Below are 17,799 nucleotides of genomic sequence, written 5' to 3'. Positions count from 1 at the left end.
AAACAAAGTGCCTTTTAAGGAATCATTTACAGTTGTAAAGGGGATGAAATCCTGGTAGATACAACCAGTTTATGGGACAAAACTGTTTTGACACCCCCTATTAGCTAATTCTCTCACCAATGCTCATAGGCTTCTGCCTCTAATAGAGAAAGGGTTTTCACACATCAGAACTTGCAATTATTGTTGTAGCATTTTTTTTTATCTATTTACAGGAACACCAGCGGCAGCATACCCGGTCTTCAAATAATCACCATTGTAATAATTGCAGAGAAAAATTCTCTAGTCTCAATCAGCTTCTCAAGCACATGCAGACGGAGCACTTCAGGTACAGAGAATTGATTTACTATAAGTATTATTTTTAGAATTAGGAAGTTTTTTGAATTAGCTGTAATGTGGCCAATACCATATTGATAGTATATGAATAGTTATTATCATTATTATTATACATATTCGCTGTTTCCCGCATCAGTGAGGTAGCGCCAGGAAACAGACGAAGAATGTTCCATCCACTCATATGCTTAGATATATGCATAAATGCCCACATATGCACTTACACATACACATATGCATACACATATTCATACTTGCTTGCCTTCACCCATTCCTGATGCTACCCGGCAACATAGGAAAACAGCATCGTCATCCCTTGATTCAGTGAGGTAGTGCCAGGGATACAGACAAAAAGGCCACATTCGTTTACACTCAGTCTCTAGCTGTCATGTGTAATGCACCAAAACCACAGCTCCCTCTCCACATCCAGGCCCCTCATACCTTTCCATGGTTTACCTTAGATGCTTCACATGCCCTGGTTCAGTCCACTGACAGCACTTCGACCATGGTATACCACATCGTTCCAATTCACTCTATTTTTTGCACACCTCTCATCCTCCTGTATGTTCAGGCCCCAATTGCTCAAAATCTTTTTCACTCCATCCTTCCGCCTCCAATTTGGTCTCCTGCTTCTCCTTCTTATCTTCACCTCTGACACATAAATGCTCTTTGTCAGTCTTTCCTCATGCATTTTCTCCATATGTCCAAACTATTTCAACACACCCTCCTCTGCTCTCTGTTATACTCTTTTTATTTCCACACATCTCTCGTACCCTTTCATTACTTATTTGATCAAACCTTCTCACACCACATGTGGTGCTCAAGCATTTCATTTCCAATACATCCACCCCTCTCCGTACTACCCAATCTATAACTCATACCTCGCAACCTTATACATTGTTGGAACTTCTATTCCTCCAAACATACCCATTTTTGCTCTCTGACATAATGTTCTCTCCTTCCACTCATTCTTCATAGCTCCCCAAACCTTCATCCCCTCCCCCACCTTGTGACTCACTTCTGCTTCTGTGGTTCCATCCACTGCTACATCCACTCCCAGATATCTAAAACACTTCACTACCTCCAGTTTTTCTCCATTCAAACTTACATCCCAATTAACTTGTCCCTCAACCCTATTGAACCTAATAACCTTGCTCTTATTCAAATTTGCTCTCAACTTTCTTCTTTCACACACTTTACCAAACTCAGTCACCAACTTATGCAGTTTCTCACCCGAATCAGCCACCAGTGGTGTATCATCAGTGAACAACAACTGACTCACTTCCCAAGCCCTCTCATCCACAACAGACTGCTTACTTGCCCTTCTCTCCAAAACTCTTGCATTCACCTCCCTAACAACCCCATCCATAAACAAATTAAACAACCATGGGGACATCACACACCCTTGCTGCAAACCAACATTTACTGGGAACCAATCCCTTTCCTCTCTAATTTCTCGTACACATGCCTTACATCCTTGGTAAAAACTTATCACTGCTTCTAGCAACTTACCTCCCACACCACATACTCTTAAAACCTTCCACAAAGCATCCCTATCAACCCTATCATATGCCTTCTCCAGATCCATGAATGCTTCATACAAATCCATCTGTTTTTCTAAGCATTTCTCGTATTCATTCCTCAAAGCAAACACCTAATCCACGCATCCTCTACCACTTCTGAAACCACACTTCTTTTCCCCAATATGATTTTCTGTACATGCCTTCACCCTCTCAGTCAATACCCTCCCATATTATTATTTCCCAGGAATACTCAACAAACTTATGCCACTGTAGTTTGAACACTCACCTTTATCCCCTTTACCTTTGTACATTGGCATTATCATACATTCTGCCAATCCTCAGGCACCTTACCATTGTCCATACATGCACTGAATATCCTTACCAACCAATCAGCAACATAGTCACTCCCTTTTTTAATAAATTCCACTGAATACTATCCAAACCCACTGCCATGTTGTATTTTATCTTCCACAAAGCTTTCACTACCTCTTCTCTCTTTACTATCCCTGGGGAGAGGGAAGAAAGAATACTTCCCACATATTCCCTGCATGATGTAAAAGGTGACTAAAAGGGAGGGAGTGGGGGCTGGAAATCCTCCTCTACAGTTTTTACTTTTCCAAAAGTTCTGTTCTTAGTGTTACCTTGCTAACATGGGAAATGGCAAATATGTATGAAAAAAAATTATATTTATTTATATTCATTTTGCTTTGTCGCTGTCTCCCGCGTTTGCGAGGTAGCGCAAGGGAACAGACGAAAGAAATGGCCCAACCCACCCCCATACACATGTATATACATACACGTTCACACACGCAAATATACGTACCAATACATCTCAATGTACACATATATATACACAGACAGACACATACATATATACATTTATACACATATGCATATATACACATGCACACAGTTCACACTGTCTGCCTTTATTCATTCCCATCACCACCTCGCCACACATGGAATAACATCCCCCTCCCCCCTCATGTGTGGGAGGTAGCGCTAGGAAAAGACAAAAAAGGCCCCATTCATTCACATTCAGTCTCTAGCTGTCATGCAATAATGCCCGAAACCACAGCTCCCTTTCCACATCCAGGCACCACAGAACTTTCCATGGTTTACCCCAGATGCTTCACATGCCCTGATTCAATCCATTGACAGCACGTCGACCCTGGTATACCACATCGATCCAATTCACTCTATTCCTTGCCCGCCTTTCACCCTCCTGCATGTTCAGGCCCCGATCACTCAAAATCTTTTTCACTCCATCTTTCCACCTCCAATTTGGTCTCCCACTTCTCCTCGTTCCCTCCACCTCCGACACATATATCCTCTTGTTCAATCTTTCCTCACTCATTCTCTCCATGTGCCCAAACCATTTCAAAACGCCCTCTTCTGCTCTCTCAACCACGCTCTTTTTATTTCCACACATCTCTCTTACCCTTACATTACTTACTCGATCAAATCACCTCACACCATATATTGTCCTCAAACATCTCATTTCCAGCACATCTACCCTCCTGCGCACAACTGTATCCATAGCCCCGCCTCGCAACCATATAACATTGTTGGAACCACTATTCAATCAATACCTTCCCATATGATTTCCCAGGAATACTCAACAAACTTATACCTCTGTAATTTGAGTACTCACTTTTATCCCCTTTGCCTTTGTACAATGGCACTATGGAAGCATTCCGCCAATCCTTAGGCACCTCACCATGAGTCATACATACATTAAATAATCTTACCAACTAGTCAACAATACAGTCACCCCCTTTTTTGATAAATTTCACTGCAATACCACCCAAACTAAATCACTTTGCACACCACCTCGACCAAAACACCCTATATCTACCACTCTATCATCAAACACATTCAACAGACCTTCAAAATACTCACTCCATCTCCTTCTCACATCACCACTACTTGTTATCACCTCCCCATTAGCCCCCTTCACTGATATTCCCATTTGTTCCCTTGTCTTACGCACTTTATTTACCTCCTTCCAAAACATCTTTTTATTCTCCCTAAAATTTGGTGATACTCTCTCACCCCAACTCTCATTTGCCCTCTTTTTCACCTCTTGCACCTTTCTCTTGACCTCCTGCCTCTTTCTTTTATACATCTCCCACTCATTTGCATTATTTCCCTGCAAAAATCATCCAAATGCCTCTCTCTTCTCTTTCACTAATAATCTTACTTCTTCATCCCACCACTCACTACCCTTTCTAATCTGCCCACCTCCCAAGCTTCTCATGTCACAAGCATCTTTTTCACAAGCCATCACTGCTTCCCTAAATACATCCCATTCCTCCCCCACTCCCCTTACGTCCTTTGTTCTCACCTGGTTCTTTCCTGGTACTTCCTCACACAAGTCTCCTTCCCAAGCTCACTTACTTTCACCACTCTGTTCACCCCAACATTCTCGCTTGTTTTCTGAAAACCTCTACAAATCTTCACTTTCGCCTCCACAAGATAATGATCAGACATTCCTCCAATTGCACCTCTCAGCACATTATCATCCAAAAGTCTCTCTTTTGCGATCCTATCACTTAACACAATCCAATAACGCTCTCTGGCCATCTCTCCTACTTACATACGTTTACTTATGTATATCTGTCTTTTTAAACCAGGTATTCCCAATCACCAGTCCTTTTTCAGCACATAAATCTACAAGCTCCTCACTATTTCCTTTTACAACACTGAACACCCCATGTATGCCAATTATTCCCTCAAATGCCACATTACTCACCTCTGCATTCAAATTACCCATCACTATAACCCGGTCTTGTGCATCAAAACTACTAACACACTTACTCAGCTGCTCCCAAAAACATTTGCCTCTCATGATCTTTCTTCTCATGCCCAGGTGCATATGCACCAATAATCACCCATCTCTCTGTCCATCCACTTTCAGTTTTACCCATATCAGTCTAGAGTTTACTTTCTTACACTCTATCACATACTCCCACCATTCCTGTTTCAGGAGTAGTGCTACTCCTTCCCTTGCTCTTGTCCTCTTTCTAACCCCTGACTTTAGTCCCAAGACTTTCCCATACCACTCTTCCCCTTTACCCTTGAGCTTCGTTTCACTCAGAGCCAAAACATCCAGGTTCCTTTCCTCAAGCATACTACCTGTCTCTCCTTTTTTCTGATCTTGGTTACATCCACACACATTTAGACACCCCAATCTGAGCCTTTGAGGAGGATGAGCACTCCCCGCGTGACTCCTTCTTCTGTTTCCCCTTTTAGAAAGTTAAAATACAAGGAGGGGAGGGTTTCTAGTCCCCCGCTCCCATCCCCTTTAGTCGCCTTCTACGATACGTGAGGAATGCATGAGAAGTATTCTTTCCTCAACCACTAATGTGGTTTCAGAAGTGGTAGAGGATGTGTGGATCAGGTATTTGCTTTGAAGAATGTATGTGAGAAATACTTAGAAATGCAAATGGATTTGTATGTAGCATTTATGGATCTGGAGAAGGCATATGATAAGAGTTGATAGAGATCCTCTGTGGAAGGTATCAAGAACACATGGTGTGGGAGGCAAGTTATTATAAGCAGTGAAAAGTTTTTATCAAGGATGTAAGGCATGTGTACGTGTAGGAAGAGAGGAAAGTGATTGGTTCTGAGTGAATGTTGGTTTGTGGCAGGGGTGCATGATGTCTCCATGGTTGTTTAATTTGTTTATGGATGAGGTTGTTAGGGAGGTGAATGCAAGAGTTTTCAAAAGATGGGCAAGTATGCAGTCTGTTGTGGATGAGAGAGCTTGGGAAGTGAGTCAGTTGTTGTTCGCTGATGATACAGTGCTGGTGGCTGATTCGGGTGAGAAACTGCAGGAGCTGATGACTGAGTTTGGTAAGGTGTGTGAAAGAAGAAAGTTGGGAGTAAATGTGAATAAGAGCAAAGTTTTTAGGTACAGTAGGGTTGAGGGACAAGTCAATTGGGAGGTAAGTTTGAATGGAGAGAAAATGCTCAGATATCTAGGAGTGGATTTGGCAGCGGATGGAACCATGGAAGCGGAAGTGAATCATGGGGTGGGGGAGGGGGTGAAAGTTCTGGGAGTGTTGAAGAATATGTGGAAGTCAAGAATGTTATCTTGAAAAGCAAAAATGGGTATGTTTGAAGGAATAGTGGTTCCAACAATGATATATGGTTGCTAGGCATGGGCTATAGATAGAGTTATGTGGAGGAGGGTGGATGTGCTGGAAATGAGATGTTTGAGGACAATATGTGGTGTGAGGTGGTTTGATCGAGTAACGTTCTTGCCTTCCACACATTCTTCAATGCTCCCAGAACCTTTGCCCCCTCCCCCACCCTGTGACTCACTTCCACTTCCATGGTTTCATCCGCTGCTAAGTCCACTCTCGGATATCTAATACACTTCACTTCCTCCAGTTTTTCTCCATTCAAACTTACCTCCCAATTAACTTGTCCTTCCATCCTTCTGAACCTAAAGACCTTGCTCTAATTCACATTTACTCTCAGCTTTCTTCTTTCACACACTTTACCAGACTCATTCGCCAACTTCTGCAGTTTCTCACTAGAATCAGCCACTCTCTACTACTTCTGAAACCACTCTGCTCTTCCCCAATCTGATGCTCTGTACATGCCTTTACACTCTCAGTCAATACCCTCCCATATGATTTCCCAGGAATACTCAAGAAACTTATGCTTCTGTAATTTGAACACTCGCCTTTATCCCCTTTGCCTTTGTACAGTGTCACTATGCATGCATTTCGTCAATCAGGCATTTCACCATGATCCATACATACATTGAATATCCTTACTAACTAATCAAGAACACAGTCATCCCTTTTTTTTGATGATTTCCTTTGCAGTACCATCCATACCCACTGCCTTGCCAGCTTTCATCTTCCCCAAAGCTTTCACTACCTATTCTCTGTTTACCATACAGTTCTCCCTGACCCTCACTTCTCACACCACCCTGACCAAAACACCCTATATCTGCCACTCTGTCTTCAAACACATTCAACACACCTTCAAAATACTCACTTCATCACCACTTGTTATTATCTCCCCATTTGCCCCTTTTACCGTTGTTCCCATTTGTTCTTTTGTCTTACGCGCTTTATTTACCTCCATCCAAAACATCTTTTTATTCTTCCTAAAATTTAATGATACTCTCTCACCCCAACTCTCATTTGCCCTCTTTTTCACCTCTTGCACTTTTGACCTCCTGCCTCTTTCTTTTATACATCTCTCAGTCATTTGCACTACTCCCCTGCAAAAATCATCCAAACACCTCTCTCTTCTTTCCCACTAACAATCATACTTCTTCATCCCACCACTCACTACCCTTTCTAATCTGCCTACCTCCCACCTTTCTCATGCCACGTGCATCTTTTGCGCAAGCCATCACTGCTTCCCTAAATACATTTCGTTCTTCTCCCACTCCCCTCACATCATTTGCTCTCACCTTTTGCCATTGTACACTCAATCTCTCCTGGTACTTCCTCACGCAGGTCTTCTTTCCAGGCTCACTTACTCTCACCATTCTCTTCTCCCCAACATTCTCTCTTCTTTTCTGAAAACCTCTACAAATCTTCACCTTCACTTCCACAAGATAATGATCAGACATCCCTTCAGCTGCCCCTCTCAGCACATTAACATCCAAAAGTCTCTTTTATATGCCTATCACTTAACACGTAATCCAATAATATATGTATACTTATGAATATCTCTCTTTTTAAACCAGGTATTCCCAATCACCAGTCCTTTTTCAGCTCACAAATCCACAAGCTCTTCACCATTTCCATTTACAACACTGAACACCCCATATACACCAATTATCCCAACTACCACATTACTCACCTTTGCACTCAAATCCCCAATCACTGTAACCCAGTCTTGTGCATCATTGCTGCTAACACACTCACTCAGCTGCTCCCCAAAACACTTGTCTCTCATGATCTTTCTTCTCATGACCAGGTGCATAGGCATGAATAATCACCCATCTCTCTCATCCACTTTCAGTTTTACCCACATCAATCTAGAATTTACTTTCTTACACTTTATCACATACCTCCACAACTCCTGCTTCAGGAGGAGTACTACTCCTTCCTTTGCTCTTATCCTCTCACCAACCCCTGACTTTACTCCCAAGACATTCCCAATCCACTCTTCCCCTTTACCCTTGAGCTTCATTGCACTCAGTGCCAAAACATCCCGGTTCCTTTCCTGAAACTTATTACCTATCTCTCCTTTTTTCTCATCTTGATTACATCTACATACATTTAGACACTCCAATCTGAGCTTTAGAGGAGGATGAGCCCTTCCTGCATGACTCCTTCTGTTTCCCCTTTTAGGAATGTAAATACAAGTGTAAACCTGTGTTTCCATGTAATTAGCATTTATTCCTAAGACAGTATTGAGTGAGGGGAATACAGGCTGTACCTCTTTAATCCAGCAATCTTGGAACCTGGCCATTGCCGGACCACAGAAAATGATGGAAAACAGAAATTGACCCCTAAGGGAACCCCTTATGTAAATGTATGCAATTGAATTTCTCATCATCTGGATACATTTATCTGTAGAAATTCTTTCTTCCACTTCCTCATTTTCCTCTGCACTTTCTTCATGATGATCTTGTTTCTTCTCACCTTGCTGAACCGTCTTCATGATTTCTTGATAAACAACAGGCTCATTATTATCAGTATTCATCCATTCCTTTAGGTTTTCTCCTGTAGTTTCCTTGATTATTGCTAACAGCACTCCCCTGGTAGCAGATCCACAAACTAATGGCAGCAGACCCAAAATGTGCTGGACCAAGGGAGTTGGCAGATTACGGATCTCCCAATTAGATACAACCTGTACTTCTCTTTGATTTATGTTTGCAGACTCAGAAGAGGATTGCAAAGCATACACACACATTTGTCACCCACCAAACTCAGTATATTGTGCTTTTCAGACTGGTATATCTGAGGAAAGTGCTTTTCCTCTGATTGATTGGTCTTCAGATATTGAAATAATTGCTAGGAATATAGAATACTTATTTATGCACTGTGGATAGGCTTTCCATATCAGTGACCAGCTGCCTTGATGAATTCAGAATGCTTTTCATGTGTCCTTCAAGCTTTTGTCAGAATATAGAAATTAAGCTTTCCAGTCAGAAATGATTTTTTCCGATGTTTTAGTGAATGGCGATGTCCTGTGTGTGAAGAAGTGTTCCAGTCTTCTTCAACATTCCTAAGTCATTTACGGTCACATAGTATTGATGCCATCAATGAAGCCATCAGCAGGACTAAGGTAAGCTTTTTGATGTTTATTTGAACTTCTTTCTCTATACAGGTAAAACTTCCAAAATTCGTAAAGGTTGAGCCCAAGCAGTGTTTGAATGTAAGAAAAACTCAGAGTTTGGAGACCTAAACTTTGTCAGTGTGTGCACAAGTATGTATTTTTTATTTTACACTTGATTGCTGTTTCCTGCATTAGCAAGGTAGTGCCAGGAAGCAGACTAAGAAAGACCTATCCACTCCATACACAGATATACAGATATATATATATATATATATATATATATATATATATATATATATATATACGAATAAAGTGCATATGAACGCACACCTTCATAGAACATACAAACCTCCAACAGCCAGGATCGAACCCGGGACCCCTGTGCAAGAGACAGGCATGCTAACCGCTAGGCTATGGGACTGTATAATAGGAAACAACTATTCGAAATACTAAGTACCCGAATACCCTTCGTCTCACAATGGTGAGCAACGGGGTCTATATTGGTTGTTTTGAACAGACGCACATAGCCAGCTGATAGCGTTTTACCGAACCTAACTGTACAATGCGGAGGTATATGAATACGAATAAAGTGCATATGAACGCGCACCTTCATAGAACATACAAACCTCCAACAGCCAGGATCGCTTTGTCGCTGTCTCCTGCGTTAGTGAGGTAGCGCAAGGAAACAGACGAAAGAATGGCCCAACCCACCTACATACACATGTATATACATACACGTCCACACATACAAATATACATACCTATACATCTCACTGTATACATATATATACACACAGACATACATATATACACATGTACATAATTCATACTGTCTGCCTTTATTCATTCCCATTGCCACCTCGCCACACATGAACTAACAACTCCCTCCCCCTCATGTGTGCGAGGTAGCGCTAGGAAAAGACAACAAAGGCCCCATTCGTTCACACTCAGTCTCTAGCTGTCATGTAATAATGCACCGAAACCACAGCTCCCCTTCCACATCCAGGCCCCACAGAACTTTCCATGGTTTACCCCAGACGCTTCACATGCCCTGGTTCAATCCATTGACAGCACGCCGACCCCAGTATACCACATCGTTCCAATTCACTCTATTCCTTGCACACCTTTCACCCTCCTGCATGTTCAGGCCCCGATCACTCAAAATCTTCTTCACTCCATCTTTCCACCTCCAATTTAGTCTCCCACTTCTCCTCATTCCCTCCACCTCTGACACATATATCCTCTTTGTCAATCTTTCCTCACTCATTCTCTCCATGTGACCAAACCATTTCAAAACACCCTCTTCTGCTCTCTCAACCACACTCTTTTTATTTCCACACATCTCTCTTACCCTTACATTACTTACTCGATCAAACCACCTCACACCACATATTGTCCTCAAACATCTCAATTCCAGCACACCCACCCTCCTCCGCACAACTCTATCTATAGCCAACACCCCGCAACCATATAACATTGTTGGAACCACTATTCCTTCAAACATACCCATTTTTGCTTTCCGAGATAATGTTCTCGACTTCCACACATTCTTCAACGCTCCCAGAACTTTTGTCCCTCCCCCACCCTATGATTCACTTCCGCTTCCATGGTTCCATCCGCTGCCAAATCCACTTTTAGATATCTAAAACACTTCACTTCCTCCAGTTTTTCTCCATTCAAACTTACCTCCCAATTGACTTGTCCCTCAACCTTACTGTACCTAATAACCTTGCTCTTATTCACATTTACTCTCAGCTTTCTTCTTTCACACTTTACCAAACTCAGTCACCAGCTTCTGCTGTTTCTCACACGAATCAGGTACCAGTGCTGTATCATCAGCGAACAACAACTGACTCACTTCCCAAGCTCTCTCATCCACAACAGACTGCATACTTGCCCCTCTCTCCAAAACTCTTGCATTCACCTCCCTAACAACCCATTCCATAAACAGATTAAACAACCATGGAGACATCACACACCCCTGCAGCAAACCTACATTCACTGAGAACCAATCACTTTCCTTTCTTCCTACACATGTACATGCCTTACATCCTCGATAAAAACTTTTCACTGCTTCTAACAACTTGCCTCCCACACCATATATTCTTAATACCTTCCAGAGAGTATCTCTACCAACTCTGTCATATGCCACACTCTTTTTATTACCACACATCTCTCTTACCCTATTATTACTTACTCGATCAAACCACCTCACACCACATATTGTCCTCAAACATCTCATTTCCAGCACATCCACCCTCCTCCGCACAACTCTATCTATAGCCCACACCTCGCAACCATATAACATTGTTGGAACCACTATTCCTTCAAACATACCCATTTTTGCCTTCTGAGATAATGTTCTCGATTTCCAAACATTCTTCAATGCTCCCAGAACTTTCGCCCCTCCCCCACCCTATGATTCACTTCCGCTTCCATGGTTCCATCCGCTGCCAAATCCACTCCCAGATATCTAAAACACTTTACTTCCTCCAGTTTTTCTCCATTCAAACTTACCTCCCAATTGACTTGTCCCTCAACCCTACCGTACCTAATAACCTTGCTCTTATTCACATTTACTCTCAGCTTTCTTCTTTCACACTTTACCAAACTCAGTCACCACCTTCTGCAGTTTCTCACACGAATCAGGTACCAGCGCTGTATCATCAGCGAACAACAACTGACTCACTTCCCAAGCTCACTCATCCACAACAGACTGCATACTTGCCCCTCTTTCCAAAACTCTTGTATTCACCTCCCTAACAACCCCATCCATAAAAAGATTAAACAACCATGGAGACATCACACACCCCTGCCGCAAACCTACATTCACTGAGAACCAATCATTTTCCTCTCTTCCTACACGTACACATGCCTTACATCCTCGATAAAAACCTTTCACTGCTTCTAACAACTTGCCTCCCACACCATATATTCTTAATACCTTCCACAGAGCATAAACAAATTAAACAAATTTTCAACTATGGTGACATCACACACCCTTGCTGCAGACTGACCTTTACTGGAGACCGATCATTCTTCTTTCCTACTACTTGGTAAAAACTTGTCACTGCTTCCAGCAGCTTACCTCCTACACCATATAGTCACAAAGTATCTCTATCAAGCTAATCATATGCCTTCTCCAGATCTATAAATGCCACATACAAATCCATCTGTTTATCTTAGTAGTTCTTACACATTCCTCAAACACTTGATCCACACATCCTCTGCCACTTCTGAAACCGCACTGCTTTTCCCCAGCCTGATGCTCTGTACATGCCTTCACCTTCTCAGTCAATACCCTTCCAGATAATTTTCTTAGTGTTCTCAACAAACTTATGCCTATGTAGTTTGAACACTCCCCTTTATCCCATTTACCTTTGTCAGTGGCACTGTACATGCATTACTCCAGTCCTCAGTACTTCACCATTTTCTCACTTCCCATATCACCCCAACCTAAACTCCATACATCTGCCACTCTGTCATCAAACACATTCAGTAGTCCTTCAAAATACTCACTCCATCTCCTCAATCCATCACTTCCTATTATCACTTCCCCTTTGCTACCTTTACCAATGTCCCCGTTCGTTTTTGTCTTTTACACATTATTTACCTCTTTCCAAAACTTCTTTTTGTTCTGTCTAAAGTTTAATGATGCTCTGTCAACCCAACTCTCATTTGCCCTCTTTTTCAATACCTGCACCCTTCTCTTGACCTTCTGCTGCTTTCTCTTATAAAACTCCCAATCATTTGCATTCCTTCCTTGTAAGTACTGCCCAAATGCCTTTCTTTTTTCTTTCACTAGCAACTTTACTTCTTGTAGGTACTATGAACACAAAACAGGAAGGTTTGATGGCATATACTGCATTGTTCTGGTATAATTTGGCTATTTTCAGGGTTTTGTTGAATCAAGGAGATGGAATCCTTTCCTAGCCCTTGCACCCCTTCAATTCAAAACGTTCAGCAGATGCTTGATAAAGTGTTAGACTATATATTATATATAATTTGTACACAGTCCTCCTCCATAGATTCTTACATAATGGAAGAATAGATAATTATCAACATATTGAGAATAAGAGAGAACAGGTGAAGTATTTGGAGGTTGTAACTCTTACCATTGTTGATAATAGTGTTCGCTTCAAAACATTCAAGTTATAATTGATACAACTAAATAGTGTCCTATTTTCTTAATATATTTTCTTCACAATTCTCTCCTGATTGTTTTTACTTGTTGATTGAATTAAACCATTTACTGCAGATTATTGTAACAGCAACTCCTAAAATAATTTGTGGTGACTATTTTGCGCAACTACTGCAAAACCTTAAATTTTGTACCTGAGATTTTGGCAGGAAGAAAAATGGTGAGAGTATTAAGAAATGGCAACACAAAACTGGTACCGATCAGTGAGCTGCAGCTTTACCATCTTCAGCCCTTGCTGGCCCATGTAAAGCCTGAGTTGTATATACTGTAAGAATTGTTGATATTCTGGATGCAATGAATTAAAACAAACTCAGAAAGAAAGAAAAGTAAAGCAGATGACAGTGACAGCTTTGAAGTTGATGATCTAGAAACAGCACCCAGAGGATAAAAATGAACACAGGAGAATTTGATCAACTGGCAATGGCTGTCCACACAAAATTTATCCATACAGTATGTTTCTATCATTTTGCATTTGGGCTTGAAATGTTTGTTTTTTGACAGAAATGTCTGAAGAATTTAATTTCTTATTAGAATTTTTTGATGCTCAGTTGATAGCTATTATAGTTAATCAGATTGATCTTTATTATGAATATCTGAAAGAAACAGTCTACAAGTTCCCCTCTAGCTGACTGGCTGCTTGCGCTAAGACAAGTCAAAATAGCATATTTCTCTTTGTGTTATCATATTGCTGGGTCATGGGAAGAACTGGACAGTTGACAAAATGTTTGAGCAAGTGATTAGGAGGCTGATGTCTTGTAATAGCTTTCTGCAGTTGCTATGCTTGTTGCATTTTGTAGATAACACACAGTTAGATGGAGGTGATAGGTTGAGAAAAATATGACCTGTTATTGATGACAAAAAAGAAAAGTACAAGGAAAAGGACATGCCAAAATATGAACTGTTATTGACAACATAAGAGAAAAGTACAAGGAAGAGGACATGCCTTTTCAGAGAGTGTGTATTGATGGGAAGATAATGCTGTGGTGAGATAGGCTACAATTTAAACAGTATGATCCATACAAAAGGCATTGCTGTAGTGTGAAAATCCTTTGCTGTGTGACTGTTATAATGGCTGTGTCTGATTTCATCCTTAACAGTGAAAAGGACACTGAAATAGAGCAAGATACAGATATTTGAGTTTCTTGGGTCTATAGTAAACACATTACTAGCTTCTTACATGCAGAAATCTCACATACTCTGTGTTGACAAATGGTATTGTAATCCTCACCCTTTTCAGTATCTGCTTAATCCAGTTACCTACTATTGCATATGGAACAGAAAGAGCCAGCAGCAAAACATGCCAAAACTGTCAAATGTTGTTTGCATTGGGTATGCTTCACAGCAAACAAGAACATTCTATGTAACAAGTGGACCAATATACATGTTGTCCATATGCTCCCTGATGTTTATGAAGAAAGTAAGTGTGACTGATAAAAAAGTCACAGAGGTAAAGTTATAAGGAAACCATTTCCTGTGCCTGATTATAACTTAAACATGAGAGTAGCTCACCTCCCTGAGGTAGATTCACTAACCGTAACATTTAATTATATAATTTTGCTCCTCTCTCACTTGAATACAACCCTATGTTTCCACATACAGGTATGTATTTGCACCTTTCTCGTATGTTTTCTTTTAGTACACTACTCTTACAAATTTGGTATAAAGAAATTCTTAATACACATGACCTAACTAATGATTTTTATATTGTTGAATTACAGCGTGAGGATGCTAATGTGGATGGAAAAATGAAGGTAGCCCTGACTACTGAAGAAATGGATGCTATTCTCCAGCAAACAGCGGGAACTAACGTTGGTATAGAAGGAGGAGGCCTCAGAGAGGCTGGAGTAAATGACTGTCCCACAGCAAAACATCATTCATCACAGGATGATGGTAATCTGGAAGTAGTATATGTTAAGGACCAAGATTCTGAAGAGGTGCGTAGTCTATTTTTTCTTCCAATTCTATATTTTTATCGTATTGATAGAAAATGGGGAGGTAATAACAAGTAGTGATGAAGTGAGAAGGAGATGGAGTGAGTATTTTGAAGGTTTGAAGGTTGTTGAATGTGTTTGAAGATAGAGTGGTAGATATAGTGTGTTTTAGTCGTGGTGGTGTGCAAAGTGAGAGGGTCAGGGAGAATGGTTTGGTAAACAGAGAAGAGGTAGTGAAAGTTTTGTGGAAGATGAAAGCTAGCAAAGCGGCAGGTTTGGATGGTATTGCAGTGAAATTTATCAAAAAAGGGTGTGACTGTTGTTGATTGGTCGGTAAGGATATTCACTGTATGTATGGATCATGGTGAAGTGCCTGAGGATTGGCAGAATGCATGCATAGTGCCATTGTACAAAGGCAAAGGGGATAAAGGTGAGTGTTCAAATTACAAAGGCTTAAGTTTGTTGGGTATTCCTGAGAAATTATATGGGAGGGTCTTAATTAAGAGGGTAAAGGCATTTATAGATCTGGAGAAGGCGTACAAGAGGGTTGATAGAGATGCTTTGTGGAAGGCTTTAAGAGTATATGGTGTGGGAAGTAAGTTACTAGAAGCAGTGAAAAGTTTTACCAAGGATGTAAGGCATGTGTACAATTAGGAAGGGAGGAAAGTGATTGGTTCCCAGTCAATGTCAGTTTGTAGCAAGGGTGTGTGATGTCTCCATGGTTGTTTGATTTGTTTATGGATGGGGTTGTTAGGGAGGTGAATGCAAGAGTTTTGGAGAGAGGGGCAGGTATGAAGTCTGTTGTGGATGAGAGGGATAGGGAAGCGAGTCAGTTGTTGTTCGCTGATGATACAGTGCTGGTGGCTGATTCAGGTGAGAAACTGCAGAGGTTGGTGAGTTTGGTAAAGTGTGTGAAAGAAGAATGTTGAGAGTAAATGCGAATAAGAGCAAGGTTATTAGATTCAGTAGGGTAGAGGGGCAAGTTAACTGCTAGGTAAGTTTGAATGGAGAAAAACTGGAGGAAGTGAAGTGTTTTAGATATCTGGGAGTGGACTTAGTAGTAGATGGAACCATGGAAGTGAAAGCGAGTCAGAGGGTGGAGGAGGGGCAAAGATTCTGGGAGCGTTGAAGAATGTGCGGAAGGGGAGAACGTTATCTGAGAGAGCAAAAATGGGTATGTTTGAAGAAATAGTGGTTTCAACAATGTTACATGGTTGTGAGGCATGGGCTATAGATGAGGTTGTGTGGGGGAGGGTGGATGTGTTGGAAATGAAATGTTTTAGGACCTGTGGTGTGAGGTGGTTTGATCGAGTAAGTAATGAAAGGGTAAGAGAGATGTGCAGTAATGAAGAGAGTGTGCTTGAGAGAGCAGAAGAGAGTATTGAAATAGTTTGTACACATGGAGAGAATGAGTGAGGAAAGATTGACAAAGAGGATATATGTGTCAGAGGTGGAGGAAACGCAAAGTGGGAGACCAAATTGGAGGTGGAAGGATGAAGTGGAAAAGGTTTTGAGCAATTGGGGCCTGACCATACAGGAGGGTGAAAGCATGCGAGGAACAGAATGAATTGGAACGATGTGGTATACCAGGGTCGATGTGCTGTCAATGGGTTGAATCAGGGCATGTGAAGCATCTGGGGTAAACCATGGAAAGTTTTGTGGGGCCTGGATGTGGAAAGGGAGCTGTGGTTTTGGTGCATTACACGTCATCTAGAGACTGAGTGTGAACGAATGTGGCCTTTGTTGTCTTTTCCTAGCATAACCTCGCACACGTGCAGGGGGATGGGAGTGCCATTTCATGTGTGGTGGGGTGGCGATGGGAATGGATGAAGGCAGCAAATATGAACAAGTACATGTTTGTATATATGTATATGTCTGTGTATGTATATGTATGTATACATTGAAGTGTATAGGGATGTATTTGTGCGTGTGTGGGCATTTATGTATATACATGTGTCTGTGGGTGGGTTGGGCCATTCTTTCATCTGTTTCCTTGTGCTACCTCGTAAATGTGGGAGACAGCAGCAAAGTGTAATTAATAGAATAGAATAGTGTATGTGGGTGGTTAGGCCATTCTTTGTCTGTTTCCTTGTGCTGCCTTGCTGATGCAGGATGTCAAAATGTCGTGGGAGTAAAGTTGGGTTGGTGAGAGGACAAGAGCAAAGGAAGGACTAGCACTACTAAAGCAGGAGTCATAGGAATATGTGATAGAGTGTAAGAAAATAAATTCTAGATTGATGTGGGTAAAACTGAAAGTGGATGGAGAGAGATGGATGATTATTGGTGCTTATGCACCTGTTCATGAAAAGAAAGATCATGAGAAGCAAGTGTTTTGGGAGCAGCTGAGTGAGTGTGTTAGCAGCTTTGATGCACAAGACCAGGTTATAGTGATGAGTGATTTGAATGCAGTGAGTAATGTGGCAGTTGAGGGTATAATTCGTGTACATGGGGTGTTCAGTGTTGTAAATGGAATTGGTGAAGAGCATGTGGATCTGTATACTGAAACAGGCCTTGTGATACCTGGTTCAAAAGGACAGATATACATAAGTGTCCA

The 17,799-nt window shown here is 41.4% G+C and overlaps 1 protein-coding gene across 2 annotated transcripts in view; it reads left to right on the top strand.

The window, feature by feature from the left end:
* Positions 1-17,799, top strand: part of LOC139751558 (uncharacterized) — a 346,101-nt gene that overhangs the window by 314,850 nt on the left and 13,452 nt on the right. For both annotated transcript variants that reach the window (XM_071667109.1, XM_071667108.1), the window contains 3 exons: positions 213-325; positions 9,011-9,122; positions 15,033-15,248. In XM_071667109.1, the coding sequence (XP_071523210.1) occupies positions 213-325; positions 9,011-9,122; positions 15,033-15,248 (441 nt within the window). The remainder of the gene's footprint in view (positions 1-212; positions 326-9,010; positions 9,123-15,032; positions 15,249-17,799) is intronic.

The sequence above is a fragment of the Panulirus ornatus genome, chromosome 11 (genome assembly GCF_036320965.1).
Source record: "Panulirus ornatus isolate Po-2019 chromosome 11, ASM3632096v1, whole genome shotgun sequence".
NCBI lineage: Eukaryota > Metazoa > Arthropoda > Malacostraca > Decapoda > Palinuridae > Panulirus > Panulirus ornatus.
This window is presented reverse-complemented; position numbering and strand designations above follow the sequence as displayed.